At 43.8% G+C, this 21161-nt stretch overlaps 1 protein-coding gene and 1 long non-coding RNA gene across 2 annotated transcripts in view; one reads left to right on the forward strand and one right to left on the reverse strand.

Moving 5' to 3' along the window:
• The window catches only part of LOC132404145 (leucine-rich repeat-containing protein 43-like), an 82145-nt gene that overhangs the window by 18008 nt on the left and 42976 nt on the right, over positions 1-21161 (forward strand). The window contains exons 8-11 of the mRNA XM_059988208.1: positions 4385-4499; positions 5343-5482; positions 7406-7486; positions 8306-8608. Of these exons, the coding sequence (XP_059844191.1) occupies positions 4385-4499; positions 5343-5482; positions 7406-7486; positions 8306-8608 (639 nt within the window). The remainder of the gene's footprint in view (positions 1-4384; positions 4500-5342; positions 5483-7405; positions 7487-8305; positions 8609-21161) is intronic.
• Positions 28-8321, reverse strand: LOC132404147 (uncharacterized). Its single transcript, XR_009515435.1, has 4 exons — positions 7288-8321; positions 5676-5800; positions 4701-4805; positions 28-3930 (listed from the first exon to the last, which is right to left on the reverse strand). It is a non-coding gene; the product is annotated as an uncharacterized LOC132404147 (long non-coding RNA).

The raw sequence follows: 21161 nt of genomic DNA on the forward strand, positions 1-21161 counted from the left end.
CCGATTTCATTTTTCATTATAACAGAGAATTTGGAGGATGGCTGGGGTCTTTAATTATGCTGGTTGCTTAACGGATAGAGCAGGAAGTATAGATAGTCCATTAAACATAGTTTCACTGGAACAAGCCCTTCAGCCTACGACATTTGTGCCAAATGCTTAGTCAAAATTAAACTAGTTCTCTCTTGCCTCCGCATGGTCCACTTCCTTCCATTTTCTGTACGTTCATGTACCTACCTACAGTAAAAGTGACTTTTACACAACTGTTGCACCTGCTTCCATCACTACCACAGGAAACCCATTCCAGGCTGTAGAGCTTAAATTTTCCCTCTCTCACCTTAACTATAGTTTCCCCAGTATTTGACATTTCTACCCTAGGAAAAAGATTCTGACTGTACCCTATCTATGTCTCTCATAATCTCATAAACTTCGATCATGTCTCTTCTCAGACTTCAACACTCCCCTGAGTAAACAACCCAAGTTTGTTCAGCCTCTCCTTATTCCCTCTAGTCCAGGCAGCATCCTAGTCAACCTCCCTTATATCCTTTCTCCATGTCCTTCCTGTAATGGAATAACCAGAATTAACAGAATGCTGCAAGTGAAACCTAGCCAAAGTTTTGTACAGCGGCAACGTGACTTCCTGACTCATAGCCAGTGCCATGACCAATGAACGCAACGTGTCATGTACATTCTTTACCATTCTGTCCACTTGTGTGGCCTCTCTTAGGGATCTCAAGATCCCTCTGTACACCAATGCTATTAAGGTTCCTGCCATTATCTGTATAATTTCCTCTTACAAAAGTGGCACGCTTCATACTGGTTTGGATTAAAATCCATCTGCCTTTTATCTCTGTTTGGACCAGTTATCATATAACCAATCTACACCCTGCTGGGACAGTGGACTGGGCCACGTTCAGGGACTCATCTGTGGATCTGAACGAATGGTTGTCACGGACTTTATGAAACAATTGTGTCCTCACAAAAAACATTGAGAGTCCTCCCAACCAGAAGCCCTGGATGAACCATGAGATCTCCAAACTGCTGAGGGCCAGATCAGAGGCGTTCAACTCCGACCCCCGGAAAGACATCTCATGGGCAAATTGGCAATTCCAAACTAAACTTGAATCAACAAAGGATGCTCAACAGTTGTGGGAGGGCTTGAACGCAATCACCACTTATCAAGCAACGTAGGTGACCACAGGTGAGCTCAATGCCTTTTATGCTCACTTTGGCTGTCAAAACATGGAGCAGCCTTCATGAACTCCCACAGCTCCCGATGATCCTCTGATTTCGGTCTCTGAGGCTGACGGGCAAGCAGCCTTCAGGAGGGTGAACCACAAGAAACATGTCCCAGATGGGGTACCTGGCCAAGTTCTAAGGTCCTCAGCTGATCAACTGGCTGGAGTGTTCACTAAAATCTTTAACCTCTCACCGGCAGTGTGTGGTACCCACCTGCTTCAAGCAGGCTTCAATCATACCGATGCCAAAGGAGAACGTGATAACCTGTCTGAATGACAGGTAGCAGTTCTGTCCACAGTGATGAAGTGTTTTGAGAGGCTGATGATAAAACATATTAAGTCTAGCTAGAGAAACGACTTGATCCGCTTCAATTTGCCTACCGGAGGAACAGATCCATGGCAGATGCCTTCTCATTGGCTCTTCATTCAACCCTGGAACATCTGGACAGCCAAGATGCATACATTCAGGATGCTCTTTATCAACTGCAGCTCAGCATTCAATACCATCATCCCCTCGAAACCGATTAATAAGCTCCAAAACCTCAGCTCAATACCTCCTTGTGCAATTGGATCCTCAATTGCAGACTCCAATCAATTTGGATTGGCAACAACATCTCCTCCACAATCTCCATCAGCACAGGTGCACCACCAGGCTGTGTGCTTAGCTCCTTGCTCTACTCATTTTACACTTACGACTGTGTGGCTAAGCACAGCCCCAATGCCATATTCAAGTTTGCTGATGACGCCCCAGTCGTAGACCAAATCGAAGGTGGTGACGAATCAGTTTAAAGGAGGCAGATTTAGAACCTGGCCAAGTGGTGCCGCAACAACTGCCTCTTACTCAACGTCAGCAAGACGTATTGCCTTATTGACTTCAGAAAGAGGAGATCAGAAGTTCTTGGCCCACTCCTCATTGGAGGATCAGAGGTTGAGGGGGTCAGCAATTGTAAATTTCTCTGTGATATCATTTCAGGTGATGTGTCCTGGGGTCAGCACGTAAGCGCAAATACGAGAAAACACAGCGGTGCCGCTACTTCTTTAGAAGCTTGCGAAAATTTGGCAGGACATCTAAGACTTCAACAGACGTTTATACACGTGTGGTGGAGAGTATATTGACTGGCTGCATCAGAACCTGGTGTGAAAACACCAACTCCCTTGAACAGCAAATCCTATGGAAAGTAGTGGCTATAGCCCAGCCCGTCACGGGTAAGGCCCTCCCCACCACTGAGCAGATCTACAGGGAAGCAACATCCATTATCACAGGACTCCACCAACCAGGTCATCCTCTCTTCTTACTGCCACCATCCGGAAGAAGGTACAGGAGCCTCAGGACTCACCCAACCAGGTTCAGGAACAGTCATTACCCCCTGAACCAACAGGCTCTTGAGCCTGAGGGGATAACTTCACTTGCTCCATCCCTGAACTGTTCCCACAACTTAGAGATTCACTTTCAAGGTCTCTTTGTCTCATGCTCTCAAGATTAATTGCTTATTATTATTATTATATTTTTTCTCGGCTCAGACTGGTGAAACATGAGATACGGGCATAGCCAAACTTGCTCATTTCTCAATTGCTGGGAACTTTCAGACTATTCAAGTGGTGTTTAGTATTGTGGCTTTCTGAAGATTTACGTAGATATTGCTGTGTAGCCCTAATTGTTTAATGAGTTTGGGATGACACCAGTTGTAGATATTACTATTGGGACAATGTATGCCCTGTTCATGTTCCAGAGTCTTTCAATTTCCTCTACTAATTCAGCATATTTCTGGTATTTTTCACTTGCTGATTTCTGTGCGTTACGTGAGTTTGGAATGGCTAAATCTATTAAATAAATAGTTCTTGCATGTTTATCCTGTATTATTATTGTTGTCATTATTATTATTTCTTTCCGCTTTCCATTTATATTTGCACATTTTGTTGTCTTTTGCAGACTGGTTGTCCACCCTGTTGGTGTGGTCTTTCACTGATTCTAACGTGTTTCAATCATTCAATAATATCAGAGAATGTGTACAATAGAAAACCTGAAATTCTTGTGCTTCACAGGCATTCACAAAAACAGAAGTGTTCCCCAAAGAATGAGGAATAGTAAAAAGTTAGAACCCCAAAGTCCCCTACTCCCCCCCTCCCACGGGTAACCAGCAGCAAAGCAACAACCCTCCCCCAATTACACCATCAACACTCTCCACCTACCAAGCAAACAACAGCAAAGCCCCAAAGATCAGCAGTACAACAAAAACTACTCATTCACCCAACAATTGGACATGCCACATGCTCGCTCTCTCTCTCCCTAATAAAGGGAGAGAAGTGTCACCCTTTCAAAGCGAGAGGGAGACCAGCAAAGACAAACAGCTGGCTGATTTGTGATGTTAAACTCTACCGCGTTGCTTTTTCACCCCTGCGTTCTCCGACTCAAGGATCAGCAACAAATTCTCCCCCACTAGCAAGAGAAAGAGAGAGAGAGAGAGAGAGAGAGCACAATCCGAGTACAGGGCCCCTGACAGCCGACCTGCTGCTCCTGCTTTCAGTTGCCGGCACCAGCATAGAATCAGCTCGTCCCCAGGGCCACAAAGCCTCAGAACCCCAAAGGTATGCTCATCTTCTAGGCCGCAATATTGAGAAACGGCCAGTCGGTGAACCGTCGCCGCAAAGTTTCAGCGTAGCTCTAGGTCAGGGTCTTCGACAGAACCCCAGCCACCTTGAAAAGGAAAAAGAGAGACATTAAAAGTAGAAATTAAGCTGATTCTGCAAGGGAGTTCAGAGAAATTGCTGTCAAGCGCCATCATAGCTCTTGTATTTACTGTGAATGCCTGCAGGAAAATGATAATAAATTTACTGTATTTTGAAGTTGGATCATATGAGGATCAAGGTGTTGCATTACTGTACATAATCCGCCTTATACAGCTGACGAACTGAAGGGTTTTCCCTTTGCACATTTTGTCATTGTGAAATGAGCAAAACAAGATGGATATGTCATGGGTTGGGTGGATGTTTACACTGAAGAGAGACACAACATGACAGTGATGGAACTAGGAGCAGTTTCCGGGAACTTGCCATTCAAACAATGTTGTATAAGTGATTGTAACAGTTTATAACTGTGCTTTACATTTGGTTTTAATGGCCAGCCTCCTCCTAACTTTTTTCCATTTAAGCAAAGTGAAAACTCCTCCAGTGAAATGGCTGATGAGACTGGTAAAGTTTCCACATCAGCAGCTCCTGACCCTGTCACCAGCCCTCTCCCAACAGCACAGGACCAGTCTCAAGAAGGTAAAATGAATTCTGTTAAATTACTACTTCTAAACTCTTAAAACACAGGGGGCCACGGTCGCCCAGTGGTTAGCGGGACGCTATGACTGCTCATGGGGTGGGTGGGGGGGTCGGAGTTCGGAGTTTGGAGTTCAGTTCTGGCAATCTCTGTAAGAAAGTTTGTATGATGCTCTGGGTTCATCCCACAGTTCAAAGACTTACCAGTTAGAAGGTTGATTGGTCATTGTAAATTGTCCTGTGATCAGGCTAGGGTTGTCGGATAGCGCAGCTCAGTGGGCTGGAAGGGGTCTGTTCTGTGTTGTATCTCTAAATAAAATAACGAAAATATAAAATCAGGGAAGGATTCGGGCATTTTATTTAACCCTGAGGTGACTTATGGGTTCCTTTTTAAAAAGCCCTGAGAGTTCTGTGACACTGTTTGCTTCATGGAAGCATTGCTGCCTTTTTCTTCTGCAAGACTTAACAGACTCATCAGTGCAAATACTTAAGGAGTTTGAAACTACCCTTAAAATGTCCACACTGACCAGTTAATAGGCTTTGGTAAGGTCTGTGGAAACTGGATGAAATAATAAATCCAGCATAGACCAAGTCTATGTTCAGCTGCCTTAAACAATGTGAGGAAGTTGGTAGAACACTTTACCATCAGATCCACTCTGACTCTCCTCATTATCCCACATAACAGATTAAGCATTCGAAAGTTTATGAAAATTGGGAATCATCAAGAAACATTAAGAGACAAAAGTCTTGTTAAATCATGCAGCTCTATGTAAAAGTGTATGAGGTGAATAAATGTGATCTACCCACTAAGATTAACGAGATTTTAAATTTCATTTTGCTCCTTAGTGCTTACTCACAAGGTACCTCTAAAGCCCTGGGCAGATCCAATTGTGTACAACTATACCAAGGATTTCAGTGTGGCTAATCTGTACGCACTGAAGAAATTGCTCCAAAATGGTCTGACAATAAATGTCATCGAAGAAAAGGTAATCTTTTGCTTCTGGTTAGTAGGTTGCTAATGCCACTATGCTCTCTGTAATGATGATTTTTTGAGAACAATTTTAAATTTTATTTCAACTTCTTCACGTGTAATCAAAGGCTGAAACTCTTTGTGACGGTCTCTGCCAACAGAATTTGGCATAGATATTGTGAATTTCATAAGGCACATTTCAAACTTACCGGCTGAGATCCACAGGCTACTTCCTGTCTGGGCCCTGATTCCAGAATCTTCTCTTGGGTTCTGCACCAGTCTATACCTGGCACAGAATCAACAAGAATATTGACTTGAATAAAATTTTGCAAACCTACACAAAGAAAATGGAAATATTTTAAGTATGTACTTTTAGTGTGTTAAGTGTCGATAATTATATGTATTACTTATGAATTAAATTTACTTTTAATATTTATGAACATCAGAGACTTTCAGAAACATCAAACACTCTGACAGTTTTCAGAGCTGGTTAAACTAGGGATGTGACAATCTCCTGGAGGAATTCTGTGGGTCAAACTGCAGCTGAGGAGGAAAGGAGTTGTCCTTTGTGGGTAAAGAAAGGAATTCTTTTCCTTCTGGGAGTTACGTGTCAGAGGTTTTCAGAGGATTCTGTGCATTAAATTCATTTGAATCTGGGATTTGGGCTCCATCACATTGTCTGGGGCTTTGCTGACAACTCCAGACCCCAAGGGTCCAAATTCAGATATGATAAATTTCAGAGAGAGGTGAATGAACTACATCATACAGATGAGGAGGAAGAAAAATCAGATATTTGACAGGAGAGAATGGGGAGACGGCTCTTGCCAAATATAGTTTTTTTTTAAACGGGGCTGAGGGACATTCTCCAGATCAGACATTAGCTAAAGTTATAAAAATACTTGTGCAAATTGATAAAATTAAGCAGTAATTGAAATAACGTTTAAATAGAAACAGAAAATGCTGGGAAACTAAACAAATCCGACGACATTTGCAGGAAAGAAGTGGGAATGTTTCAGTTTGAAGACTCATTTGCTATCCTTAACAGAGTTGCTGAGAAGAGAGATCCTGGGGTCCAAGTTCATAGCTGCATGGAAGTGGCAACACGGGTTGATACAGTGGCTAAGAGGGCTTATGGAATGCTTGCTTTTATTGGCCAAGCCATTGAGCGCAAAAGTCAAGAGGTTATGTTGCAACCTTATAGAACTCTGGTTAGGCCACATCTGGAGTATGGCATACAGTTCTGGTTGGCATACTATCAAAAGCATGTTGAGGCTTTGGAGAGGGTGCAGAAGAGGTTTACCAGGATGCTACCACGTGCTTTCAAGAGAGGCTGGATAAACTTGGGCTGTTTCCTTTGGCACTGTGGAGGCTGAGGGGAGATCTGATGGAGGTTTATAAGATTATGAGAGGCATAGATGGAGTGGACAGGTAGAAATGTCTAATACCAGAGGGAAAGCATTGAAGGTGAGAGGGGCGAGGTTCAAAGGGGATGCGAGGGTAAGTTTTTTTTACTCAGAGAAAGGCGAGTGCTTGGAATGCGCTGTTTGGTATGGCAGTCAAGGCAAATACATTGGAGGCTTTTAAGCCCCGTTTAGATAGGCACATGGATATGTGGAAGATGGAGGCATATGGACATTGTGGAGGTAAGAGGGATTCAGTCTTAGGTTTTTTTAAAATTTACCTTTTAACTGGTCAGCCCAACATTGTGGGTCGAGGGGTCTGTTCCTGTGCTGTACAATTCTATGTTCTTTTTTTCTATAGAACGGACTTATTGAATGTTCTCAGCATTTTCGAGTTCTCTTTCAGAGTTCCAACACCCACCGTTAAATGCCTTTAAATTCCCACTAACGCTCAAAATACAGTTTGCTCTTTCGTCTGCTCTCGCTCCTTGGATTGGATGCTCAGCGGCTGATTTTGAGAAAGCTCCTTTGTTCTGTAGATCCTTTCATGGCCAGTCAAGACATTGGAAACTTCGGAAGCTCCCACGAAAGAGAAAGGGAAAGGACAAGAGTCTGCAAAGGTGGTAACTAATGAAAACACATAACCATGGAATAAATTAGAATCTGTCGTTCCCCACCCCCCCGCCCCAAGACCTGTTAACAGATCTCATTTCTTCTACTGGATGAGGTCGCAGGAACCCAGACTGAAGTAAATGGCTCAGTCTGGGGTTAAATGCCAAAAGTGAAAAGACTTGCATCCTCGTTGCACTTTTCATTGTTTCCGGTCACCCTACATCAGGGGTTCCCAAGCTGGGGTTGATGGACCCCTTCCTTGATGGTGTTGGCCCAGAGCATTAAAAAAAGGCTGGGAGCACCAGCCCTTCAGAAGTCTACCATCAAAAACATTCTATTCAAATACAGTCTCTGTTGACCTGTAGTAAACGGGTTTGCCAAAGTAAACAAAGCAAATGGCTCGGACCAGACCATCTACGTCTGTCATGTTGGCTGAATCATGACTCTAGAAGTCATGGCTTCCTCACTCCTGGCTTCCCTTCAAAATATGCTAGGAGACATATACATCCCTTCAATATATACATCTGCCTGAGAGAGCCCATGTGGCCACAGTTCAACTTTCATCCAAAATATGAAAGATGAAGGTATTTCCCCATTTATATGATTTCTAATTTAGCAAAATCTTTTTATAAAACTAAATATGGGGACCAATATTTCGGACTGAGTAAAGACCTTCGGATGTCTATTGTGGGCAGGCAGGTATCAGTTAACGTGCGCATACCATACCAAATTCCCCATTCATTAAATAAGCTTAGAGATGTCTGTCACTTTTTGGTGTTTTCCAATGTTGATCTGAGCAAAATGTATATTTGTTGAGGAGGAATTAGGGAGGTAAAAATAGCTCCAAGGAAAAGACCAAAGACAGTGCCAAGGACAAGAAGGGCAAAGACAGTGCCAAGGACAAGAAGACCAAAGACAGTGCCAAGGACAAGAAGACCAAAGACAGTGCCAAGGACAAAAAGAAGCAGCCTTCTACATTTCAAAGCGATGCACCCATTGAGCGAATCCTGGGGACGTGCCATGTCGATCTGTCCTCCATTCTGATGGGAAACCATTTGCTTGAGATGGTCTGTGATTTAGGAATTCCTGAAAATGAACCAAAGCCAAAGCCACCAACTCCAGATATTAAGGTGATGTACAAATACTATAACTTGAATTAGTTAAACGGCTCACTTACTGTGTAACCATGTTTAATGCCATGAAAAGGTAGTATTTTTAGAAATGGAAGTGCTTAATAGCTGCTCTCTAGAAAACTGAAACACTTCGATTAAGCATGTTTTATGTCCACACATTGCTCTGCGATGACACCGGTGCCAAGCTGTATCGGCCCTTGCCCTTCCCTGGGACAACATCGGTGGTGTGGAGAGGGGAGACTTGCAGCTTGGGCAACTGCCGGTCTCCCATACAACCCTGCCCAGGCCTGCACCCTGGAAACTTACCAAGGCGAAAATCCATGGTCTCTCAAGACTAACGGATGCCTGTGTTCTGTAAATTCTAGAGAAACATTACAAGACATACTTCACTCACTATCTGCTTTATTGAAGATATTGGAAGTTCAGCATATCGTGGCATAATGGTGGATCCACCAAAAGTGGATCTTTCCAGTGGCCAGATATTTTAATTTCCATACCCGTTCCAACATGTTGGTGTTCCAACAATGAGGCCACCGTCAGGGTGGAGAAGCAACACTTTATATTCTGTTTGTGTAGCCTCCAAACTGATAGCATGAATATTGATTTTTCCTTAAAATTCCCTCTTCTTCCCCTCTTCTTCTGTTCCCCACTCTGGCCTCACCTGCTTATCAGCTGCCCCCAGGTCCCCTCCTCCTTCCCTTTCTCCTGTGTCCCACTCTCCTCTCCTATCAGACTCCTCCCTCTCCAGCCCTTGACCTTTCCCACCCACCTGGCTTCAACCTATCACCTTCTAGCTATCCATCCTCTCCCCTCCCCACCTTTTTATTCTGGCACCTTGTGGTGAACTACATATACCTTTCTGGACATGCCCCCTGCTGACTGCTCCTGTGGCTCCTCCCACAGACCCCTGTATAAAGGCGATCGAGGCCTGGGGCCGGCTTCTCAGTCTCCAGGATGTAGTATGGTGGTCACTCACTGCTTGTTCCTTCTTCCAGTCAATAAAAGCCGATATCTTGCCTTTATGTCTCAGAGAGAGTTATTGATGGTGCATCACACCTTCCCCCTTCCCTTTCAGTCCTGGGGAAATGTCGACTGTTCATTCATCTCCATAGATGCTGCCTGACCTGCTGAGTTCCTCCAGCATTTTGTGTGTGTTGCTATCAACTCCAAAGTCAGAAACATATTGAACTTGATACTCCTATAATAGTTTATTAGCATGACACATTATCCTAAAGCCTGTGGAACTAATGGCTAGGTCTTGTATTTATGGGCAGCACAGATGCACCAGTGACTTGGGTTCAATCCCCGTTGCTGTCTGAAAGGGGTTTGTCCATCCTCGCTGTGACCATGTAGGTTTCCTCTGGGTATTCTGGTCTCCTCGCACATCCCATTGGGCACAATGTAATTGAGTGGCACTGGCCAGAATGGCCTGTTACTGAGAGGTAACTCTGAATAAATAAGTACTTCGAAGTATCAGCAAAGAACCTTGAGATCCAGTTTGATCCTTTTCCTTCACCACGGATCATCAGACATGTGGCTACATTCCTAACGATATTTCTTCCACCAAGAAGGTGGAAGATGCTCGGATAGGGGTGGCAAACCTATGGCACGTGTGCCCAAGAGAGCACATGCAATAGTTTTGTTACAACACAGTTTGCTGTGCCGCCCTTCAAATCCTTGAAACCCAACCGAAATAAAGATGCTACACCATGAGTATCTTTACTGGTTAATGAAGCTGCCAATGTTTTTTTTTATAACTCAAGAGCACAGAGATGTTGTCACAGAAAATGTCCATAATCGTTGTTGCTAATCCATTAATCAATGCTAATCTCTGCTCCAAATTACCATGGCAAATGAGAGAAACCACCAATCTGGGCACACATTCTCAAGAAGATTTGCCACTCCTGTTCTAGGAACTTGTATTTGCTACACCATACCATCCTGGCAATATAATTGCCCCTCTTTTAGCACTGAGGCGAACAGGAGGAGTGAAGGAATGTGAGAGAGAGAGTCAGAGAAATGAGTGTGTGAGAGAAAGAGAAATAGTGGGAGAGAAAAAATGTTAGAGACACACACAGAAGAGAGAGAGAAGAAGTGAAAGAGAAAGAGAGACAAAAAGAGGGACAGAAAGCCAGGGAAAGAGAGAGAGGGAGAGACAGGGAGAGGGAGAGCAAGAGAGGGAAAGAAAGACAGAGGGAGAAAGAAAGAGGGAGAGAGGAGGGAAAGAGAGAGGGTGAGAGAGAGGTAGAGAGAAAGATCGAGTCCTTCCAATTAGTTGTCAATCCATTTCTCAGTCACCTGATTCAGTCTGCCTTATTTAAAGATTATCATGGTTCACACTGAACATTGTAGTTCACATTGTTTTGAACTAGTTTTAATAAAATGTTACTGACATTGATCCAGACAAAAAAAAACAACAAAAAAATGGCTCAAACTTTGGTTTTACAGAGCAGCATTTTCCTTTCCAGGAGACCAAAAGAGGAAAAAGTGCAAAGAAAAAAGATGACAGGAGTTCAAAATCTGAAAAAGGCAGTGATAAAAAGCCCAACAGTAAATTAAAAGACAACAGTAAGTTCAACAGTGGCATTTTGGTAAACACCTTTCTCAATCCTGTGGTTTATAATAGTACTGATGGTATTATGAGTTCAATAAATCGGCAGTAACACACAATGAATTAATTAATGATTGAATTTGCAGCTGTCAGTATTCACCATCACCACAATGAACATTTGCTCTTTAGAAATGTTGTAGCATTCTGCATTTACTTTAAAAAAAGATACAAAATGAATAGAGTAACAGGGAAGGGGTGTCTGCTGAATGATACCTGCATTTAAAACTGGAGACTAGCGTCACAAATAAACAACATAAATTTCAAACTGTTCCTTTCCAAATGGAAAATGAAACAGATGTTAACAATGGTCAAAAGTCACGGGAAATTTTTTAAAAAATCCTCAGACTGTGACGGTCATTCACGCAAATGACTCCCATGTGTCAGTCTAGAGAATCTTCATGGTAATCCTTCCATTGCGAGTGTATTCTCCTTTGAGTTGAAGTTAAACCACAGAGAGAACAGATTGTGCACAGAAAATCTGAAATGGGAACAGAAAATTCAGAACATTATCAGATCGGTAGTATAACATTTAGCACAAAGATCTATCGCGGCAGCGATCGGGGTTCATCTCCCATCTCCTGCAAGAAACCTGGATCCCCTCCCCATGAGCACATGGGTTCCCTCTGGGCGTTCCAGCCTCCCCCTCCCCCCACATTCCAAAAACTTACAGGTTCAGGTTAGTGAGCTGTGGGCACACCATCTTGGCATTGAAAGCGCATCCTCAGACTGTGACAGTCATTCATGCAAATGACGCATCTCACTGTAAGTTTCAATCCAACCTGGCAGACCAGGAGAAGCTTGCACAGTGCCCAATGGCAGACCAGGAAAGGCTTGCACAGTCCCCAATGGCAGACCAAGAAAGGCTTGCACAGTGCCCAATGGCAGATCCAGCAAAGCTTGCACAGTGCCCAATGGCAGACCAAGAAAGGCTTGCACAGTGCCCAATGGCAGATCCAGCAAAGCTTGCATAGTGCCCAAAGGCAGACCAGGAGAAGCTTGCACAGTGTCCAATGGCAGACCAACAGAAGCTTGCACAGTGCCCAATGGCAGACCAAGAAAGGCTTGCACAGTGCCCAATGGCAGACCAAGAGAAGCTTGCACAGTGCCCAATGGCAGACCAAGAAAGGCTTGCACAGTGCCCAATGGCAGACCAAGAGAAGCTTGCACAGTGCCCAATGGCAGACCAAGAAAGGCTTGCATGGTGCCCAATGGCAGACCAAGAGAAGCTTGCACAGTGCCCAATGGCAGACCAAGAAAGGCTTGCATGGTGCCCAATGGCAGACCAGGAGAAGCTTGCACAGTGCCCAATGGCAGACCAAGAAAGGCTTGCATGGTGCCCAATGGCAGACCAGGAGAAGCTTGCACAGTGCCCAATGGCAGACCAAGAGAGTCTGCTATTGCTCAAAGGCAGACCAAGAGCAGCTTGCACGGTGCCCAGCATCAGTAGAGCTCAGTCTGAAGATACATGCTACTGAAAGGATATTACATTCAACCTTCCTGCTGCATTGTGACAAGGCTGTATTTCTTGATTTTCCTGTAAGTGCTTGCAAGAAAATGTATCTCAAGGTATGTACAGTATATGTACATATACTGTACATACTTTGATAACAAATTTACTTTGAACTTTAAAGTAAGTTGACTTTGAACTTTGAACAATGTATGTACATGACCATTCAGCAAACGTAGGTAGAGGCACAGTCTCAAAGTACTCTCAGCAGCTGCTAAAAATCAGCTCCTAGAGCTAGTCACTAACAGGCAAAATTATTTCAGCTCTCTGCCTCTACCACAGGCATTGTTTTATTCGTAAAAGAAATCTGTAGTCTTCCAAGTACTGAGGGTAGTCTTTCCAGTGCCTCTAGAGTGCAGCCTTGAGTGGTTTTGCTGACATTTGGCAAGTCTACTGTGGCGAGGAGTGCTGTGACAGTTCTGATAGATTGACGGTGGCAACAATTAGACAGATTTTTGCAACGCAGTTTCGCTTTAACCAAATTGAGTGCTTACTGTGATGAGATTTGTTCAAAGTTCAAAGTAAATTTATTTCCCATGTTTTTATGTTCTAATACAGGAAATAAAGATGCATCTTCCTGCTTCGTAAATTATACTGTGATTGGTTTATTTCTGTCACAAGTACTGGGGTACAAGTGATTTTCTATTGCATGCTATCCATAGATCACTTTGCCTCATCAGTGTTATCATTATGCGCCGTGTCCATGACGTGAGCGATTATGGTCTTCCATCCATGACCATGGTTGTTCTTGGCCAATTATTTTACAGAAGTGGTTTCCATTGTCTTCTTCTGGGCGGTGTCTTTACAAGACGGGTGACCCCAGTCATTATCAACACTCTTCAGAGATTGCCTTGTGTCAGAGGTCACATAACCAGGGCTTATGATCTGCACCGGCTGCCAGTGCAACCATCCACCACCTGCTTCCATGGCTTCGTGTGACCCTGATCAGGGGGCTAAGCAGGTGCTACACCTTGCCCAAGGGTGACCTGAAGGTGTGCCTTACACCCCCTTTGGTAGAGACAAATCTCCACCCTGCCACCCACACGTTTGTGTGTTCAGGAGAAAAATATTCACAAGAACAAGACAACAACAGAACGTGAAAAATAGTGTTGCAGTCGCTGAGAAAGTGAAATGCTCAAGAGTGGAGATGTGGAGACAGATCTGGGGTCATTGCACATCAGACAGGGCTCTTTATGCCCAGTGTGAAAGAATGGTTTGACTGAGGTCTGTCGAAGTTTGAAATATAACATAACAAACAGCCACTAATATCCCTAAATCACAAGACCATAAGACATGCGAGCAGAATTAGGCCATTTGGCCCATTGAGTCTGCTCCACCATTCCATCGCAGCTGATTTATTATCCCTCTTAACCACATTTTCCTGCCTTCTCCCTATAACCTCTGATGCCCTGACTAATCAAGAACCTATCAACCTCCACTTTAAACATACCTAATGACTTGGACTTCACAGCTGCCCATGACAACAAATTCCACAGACTCACCACCCTCTGGCCGAAGAAATTTCTCCTAATTTCTGTTTTAAAGGGACATCCCTCTATTCTGAGGCTGTGCCCTCTGACCCTACACTCTCCCTGTATAGGAAATATTGTCTCCTATCTTGACTTTTCAATATTCGATAGGTTTCAATGAGATCCTCCCTGATTCTTCTAAACTCCAGCAAGTACTGGCCCAGAACAGTTAAACACTCCTCATATGTTAACCCTTTCTTCCTCAGCATCATTCTCTTGAACTCCTTTTGCACCTTCTCCAGTGCCAGCACATCCTCTCCTAGATAGGGGGTCGAAAACTGCTGCCCATACTTCAAGTGTGGTCTGACCAGTGCCTCGTAAAGCCTCAGCATTACATCCTTGCTTTTAAAGTCTAGTCCTCCCGCAACGAACGCGAATATTACATTTGCCTTCCTTACTGCCAACTAAACCTGCAGGTTAACCTTTCGGGAATCCTGCACGAGGACTCCACTTTGCACCCCTGATTTCTGAATTGTCCTTCCATTTAGAAAATACCTTACGCCTACATTCCTTCTACCGAAGTGCCTGACTTCCCCACACTTCCTACACTGTATTCATCTGCCACTTCTTTGTCCATTCTCCTAATCTGTCTGTCCTTGTACGGACTCCCTGCTTCCTCAATGCTCCCGGTCCTTCCGCCCCTCCAAGCAAAATGGTGAGCAATCTAGTGATTTATTTAACATAATCTTTGTTCATTCCATGCCCCTTGTTTATAGATTAAATGACCCGGTAACTTTTCTTTAGCAGTCTATCCTATCACCTTCAAAGGCTGATGTTTGCAAACACCAGATGTTTCTCCTCCTGCACCCACTTTAAGCTGGCAAGAAAAAACAAACGGTGTTTATTACAAAGAGAGTGGTAAGCTCAGATCTCACAGGAATAACTTGTAACTTCTATTTAGCAATATTATGTCTATTATGCAATGCAGAAAAGTTGGGCAAATTTGAGAAGTTAATTTATTACAGCAGGAAGGACATGTTGTTAATTTGCTACAAGTTAAAATGTGACGTGGTAAAAAATTTCAGCAAAATCGATAATCCCCAGTGTCACAGAGCAGGTTCTTTTCCATTACCTGCCCACAGCAGAGAAGTTTCCATAAACAGAGTTGACATTATATAGGAAACTGCATCTTCGCCTGCCTCAGAGTGGAAGACGTTACCTTGGCTATTGAATCTTACTCTGCAAATCGAGGGACTGACACGACTGGGACCTAATTCCAGGAACTTACTTACTGTTGGGCAACAATGAAGGCCCAACATCTCTGACGGTGTTTAGGGTTTCTGTCATCGTGTCAGTAGCTTCCTCTCGATTTTCACTTCTTCCAGCCATCCTGGGTGGAGACTCAGGAACTCCCTCGCACTCAGAGGTAGAAGGATTCTTCATTGCTGTTTCTGTAACAGTTTTGTTTTACCAGTCAGGGTTGTTATCTCTGAACCGAATCCCTGCACCTGCACACTTAGTCTGGCCTTTACCCTTTGACCTTTTAGGCACGGGTGACCCTACCAAGAGCCAAAGCACCAATCTCTGACTCCAGCTGACATTGCTCTCCAAATCATTGGGGCACAATATGGTTGTGATCCTCTGGGAGTCAACTCCTGAGAAGGGAACAACTATTGCAAACACCCCAGTGATGGCGTGAATAAACAGGTGAAATATTACAACTATTTTAAGAATGAAATGCCACCAGAAGCTTAGTGGTTCCAGTGACTGGGCTTTCACAAAAATGGGGGTGGGGCATTAAAAAAGGAGAGCTGTTTGCCAATCTGATAAAGGAGGCCATTTCAGTCCATCAAGTCCATGCTGGCTCACAGAGCAATCCTACCCCCCAGCCCCTCCCAAATTTTCAACTGCACTTCCCAGATTCTACACGTTAGATTCAGTCTGAATCATCAATTATTTTCGCAAACTCACTCCTTTGGGATGTGTGGTGGGGGAGGGGGGAATCAGTGCCTCCAGGAGAAGCAAACAATCTCAGTCGTAGAGAATAACAGCAGAGAAACAGGCCCTTTGGCCCATCTAATCCATGACCCAGCAACATTGATGTAAAATTTCTCTGTACTCTTTCAACCTCATTTACATCTTTCCTGTAGGCAAGTGAACAACACTGCATGCACCGCTCCAAATTAGGGTTCACCAAGGTCATATGAAACTTCAATATAACATCCCATCGCCTGTCTGCAATACATTGATTTGTGAAGGCTAATGTGGCAAAGGCTTTCTATATGACTCTATCTACCTGTGATGCTACTGTCAATGAATCATGGACCTGTATTCCCAGACACCTTTGTTCTACTGCACTCCTCAGTGCCCTACCACTCACTACGAAAGACCTACCCTGCTTGGTCCAACCGACGTGCAAACCCTCGCACTTGCCTGCATTAAATTCCACCTGCCATTTTTCAGCCCATTTTTCCAGCTGATGCAGATCCTGCTGCAAGTCATGATAGCCTTCCTCACTGTCCACTACACCCCCAATCTTGGAGTCATCTGTAAATCATCTGGACTGTTGACATAGATGACAATAACAAAGGACCCAGCACTGATCCTGCAGTACGCCACCAGTCACAGGCCTCCAGTCAGTGAGGCAACCATCTACTACCACTCCCTGGCTTCTCCCACAAAGCCAATGTCTAATCCTATTTACTACCTCATCTTGAATGCCGAGTGACTGAACCTCCTTAACCAGCCTCCCATGCAGGACCTTGTTGAACATTTTGCTTAAATCCATGTAGGAATGCCACTGCCTTTTTCATCCACTTTCCTGGTATCTTCCTTGAAAAACTCTATACGTTTGGTTAGACATGACCTACCATGCACAAAGCCATGCTGACTATCCTAATCAGTCCACATCTATCCAAATACTCCTCTATCTGATCCCTCAGAATACCTTTGAATAACTTTCCCACAACTGACGTCAGACTCAACAGCCTATAATTTCCTGGTTGATGTTTAGAGCCTTTTTTAAACAACAGAACAGCATTGGCTATCCTCCAGTCCTCCGTTACCTCTCCTGTCGCTAAGGATGATCAAATATCTCCGCTAATGCCCCGGCAATTTCTGCACTTGCCTCCCGTAGGGGCCGAGGGAACACCTTGTCAGGGTCTGGGGAATTACCCACTCTAATTTGCCTCAGGACAACAAGACCTCCTCCTCTGGAATCTGTACAGGGTTCATGAAGTTGATACTGCTTTGCCTCACTTCTATAGGCTCTGTGTCCATCTCCCTCGTAAATACGGATGCAAAAAATAATTTAAGATCTCCCCCGCCTGTTTGGTTCCACACTAGTGTTACCATTCTGATCTTCCAGAGGACTAATCTCGTCCCTTGCAGTCCTTTTGCTCTTAACTAGAGCCTCAATATCACTTGAAAACCAAGTTTCCCCACACCTGTTATCTTTGCCTTTTATTCTGACAGGCACATACAAGCTTTGTACACTCAAAATTTCACTTTTGAAAGCCTCCCACTTACCAACAACACCTTTGCCATAAAACAGATAATCGCAATCCACACTTGCCATATTGTTTCTGATAGCATTGAAATCGGCCTTTCTACAATTTAGAATCTCAACCCGGAAACTGACCTATTGTTTTGCATATTTACTTTGAAACAAATGGCATTGTGGTCACTGGATGCCAAGTTTTCCCTCATACAAACTTCTGTCAGGTAATGCCCTGCCTCATTCCCTAATAGCAGGCAGAATATCACCTGCTTTCTTGTTGGGACTTCTACGTAATACTGAAGGAAACTTTTCTGAATACATTTGACAAACTCTATCCCACCTAGTCCTTTTACATTATGGGAGTCCCAGTGAATATGTGGATATTTAAAACCACCTACTATAACAACCTTATGTTTCTTGCTACAGTCTACAAATTTGTTCTTCTAAATCCCTTGTACAGTTGGGTGGTCTGTAATACAGCCTCATTAATATTGCCATATTTTTCTTATTTCTCACTTCCACCCGTACTGCCTCACTAGACAAGTTCTCCCGTCCGTCCTGACAGAGCACTGCCATGACATTCTCCCTGACTAGAAACACCACCCCTCCTCCTTCAATCCCTCCCACTCCATCACACCTAAAACAACAGATCCCCAGAATATTGAGCTGCCAGTCCTGCTCCTCCTGCAACCAATTCTCACTAATAGCTGCAATATCATAATACCAGGTGTTGATCATTCGCCTTTCCTACAATACTTCTTGTATCAAAATATACACAGCTCAGGACACTAGTCACACCATGTTCCACATTTTGACTCCTGACTTTGTCTGATGTCTTACCAACATCTGTCTCCACAACCTCTCCGATCTGCCGGAGGAACTCAGCGTGTCGAGCAGCATCTGTTGGGGGTGAGGAATTGTCAACGTTTTTTTTGGTCGAGACTCTGTGCATCAGGATCCAGGAGAAACCACGCAGTCGCAGGGAGAACGGGCAAACTCCACACAGACAGCGCTAGAGGTCAGGATTGATCCTGGACGTGTGCTTTTGTGAGGCAGCGGCTCTCCCAGCTTAGCTACAGAACTAATCAAAGTAATGAGCAGGGAAGATATGTTAGAAGGACTTAAGCTTCATGATTTTAATTACAGAGCAAGTAATCAGCAATCATACTCTTGAAGGTAAACTGAAGATTTTCACCCGCACAAGAGAGAGAAATTACATTTGCAGTCAAGGTTTTGACAAAGGCCTCAAAGCAAAAGCAGCTGAGTATCTCAGTAACCCTGATATTAACTGGGAGGTAGTGTAACTAGTGTACAAGGCATAGAATTTATAAAGCGTGTTCAGGACAACATGGTCAAGTGGAAAGATGATTCAGATTTGGCTCTGGGGATGAAGCTGGACAGATGGAAGGAATATCATTGGGGCGTTGTTTGTTAATAAACTTAACTTAGTTACACTAGGGCGTCAAACCTTGCTGAAGGTGAAGTTAAATTGGGTGCCTTGAAGAAACTGGACCAAAGTGGCCAGAGTCCAGTTAATCTGTGACGGGTTCGACACGAGTGGTGCTCCAATACCATACGTTTTCTGATTTCAGTGATCTCATAGCGATTGATAGTAAACGATCATGAATTCTGCTGTCTGGCAAGTCTATGTTTTCTGAATCCAGCGTGCTCAGGCTGGGGTCTCCTATCTTTTTATTTTTCCAGAGAAAGGCAAAGAACAAAATGATTCAGAGGTTTTGGAGGAAGTCATGCCAAAGCATCTCTTGGTGGATTTTAAGCTACAGTTTCAGCGATGGTTCTCCACAGCAGAAGCGTGGAAAGAAAGAAACAGGAATGAATCCGCATTCGTTTCGCTCAAATCATAACTGTACAATTCAACAATAAAGATAGTGATCTTTACTTTAAATCTTCATAATTCTCCTGGGATTCTGGATTATTCAATCAGTTTCTGTTGTTCTAATGTCAGTGTGTGGAAATGTCTTGTAGTCCCCAGTTTAAAGGACTCACTGAAGGTCCAGCAATGGTATATCCTTGGACACTCAGATGACCTGAACATCAAGGCTAGTCAATATTTCCATTCAGTGTGCAGATTGCCTCCATCCAAGTGTCTTTCAAATCAGAAAAACAAAAGTTATTTATGATTGTGGTGAACCCATGATCACAAAAATAACTCTAAGCTAAACAAATGTCACTTTCAGCTCCTTGACCAAACTTTCTGCATCTAATTTCACTGGAAACAATGATGAGAGCTGAGTGTGTTTTTACAAGACACTTCCTTGGTCAAAGTAGTCCCTGTGCAACTTGCTTCAATTTGCAAAATGGACATGCTATACATAACAGACCCTAAGCCTATCCATTTGCACCAACTGGAGTATTGCACACAGTTCCGGTCACCCCACCAGAAGGATGTTGAGGCTTTGGAGAGGGTCCAGAGGAGATTTACCAGGATGCCGCCTGGTTTAGAGGGCGTGTTCTGTCATGAGAGGCTGGACAAACTTGGGATTTTTCTTTGGAACAATGGAGGCAGAGGGAAGGTCTCATTGAGGTTTATAAGATTATGAGAGGCATAGATAGTAGACAGGGAGTATCTTTTTCCCAGGATAGAAATGTGCAATATCAAAGGGCAGGCATTGAAGGTGAGGGGGGTAGCTTCAAGGGGGATGTGAGGGGTAGGTTTTATACTCAGAGAGTGGTGCATGGTTGGAATGCACTATATTTGGTCGAGGCAAATACATTAGAGGCTTTTAAGAGATGTTTAGATTGGCACATAAATATGAGGAAGATAGAGGGATATGGAAATTGTGTAGGTAGGGAGGATTCATTTTTTGGGGGGGTTTGGTTTACTTTTTAGTTGGTTTGACACAGCATTGTGGACTGAAGAGCATGTTCCTGTTTTAGGGTCTATGTTCTAACTGCATCAGTCTCCGGTAATAGTGGATTCAGAATACATTTATCCATTATGCAGTGTAAGAGGAGACTTGATAGAGGAGTATAAGATTATAAGAGTGGACAATGCCTTTTTCTGAGGGTGGTAATAACTAGTACAAGAGGACACATTTTAAGGTCATCGGAGGAGAGTTTGGGGGAGATGTCAGATGGAAGTTTTCTACACAGGGATTGGTGGGAGCCTGCAGTGCACTGCTGGGGATGTTGGTAGAGGAGGATACATTCGGGACGTTTAAGAGCCTCTTAGACATGGGTGAAAGAAAAATGGAGGATTTGGGCAATATAGGCGGGAAATAAATTTGTATAGGTCAGCACAGCATTGTGGGCTGAAGGGCCTGTACTATCCTGTACTGTTCTATGGGTCTGCAACGGATCTCAGTGCCATAGGCAAGGTGAGATGATCCAGAGAAGGAAAGGCAGAGTTCAGCCAATGTGCTGCTTTTGTATGGCCAACATAGAGAATGAGCTGAATCTTGCTGCTCATTAGTTTCCTTGGACAACTGCCAGCCTGTTATAAT

This window comes from Hypanus sabinus, chromosome 13 (assembly GCF_030144855.1).
Source record: "Hypanus sabinus isolate sHypSab1 chromosome 13, sHypSab1.hap1, whole genome shotgun sequence".
Lineage (NCBI taxonomy): Eukaryota > Metazoa > Chordata > Chondrichthyes > Myliobatiformes > Dasyatidae > Hypanus > Hypanus sabinus.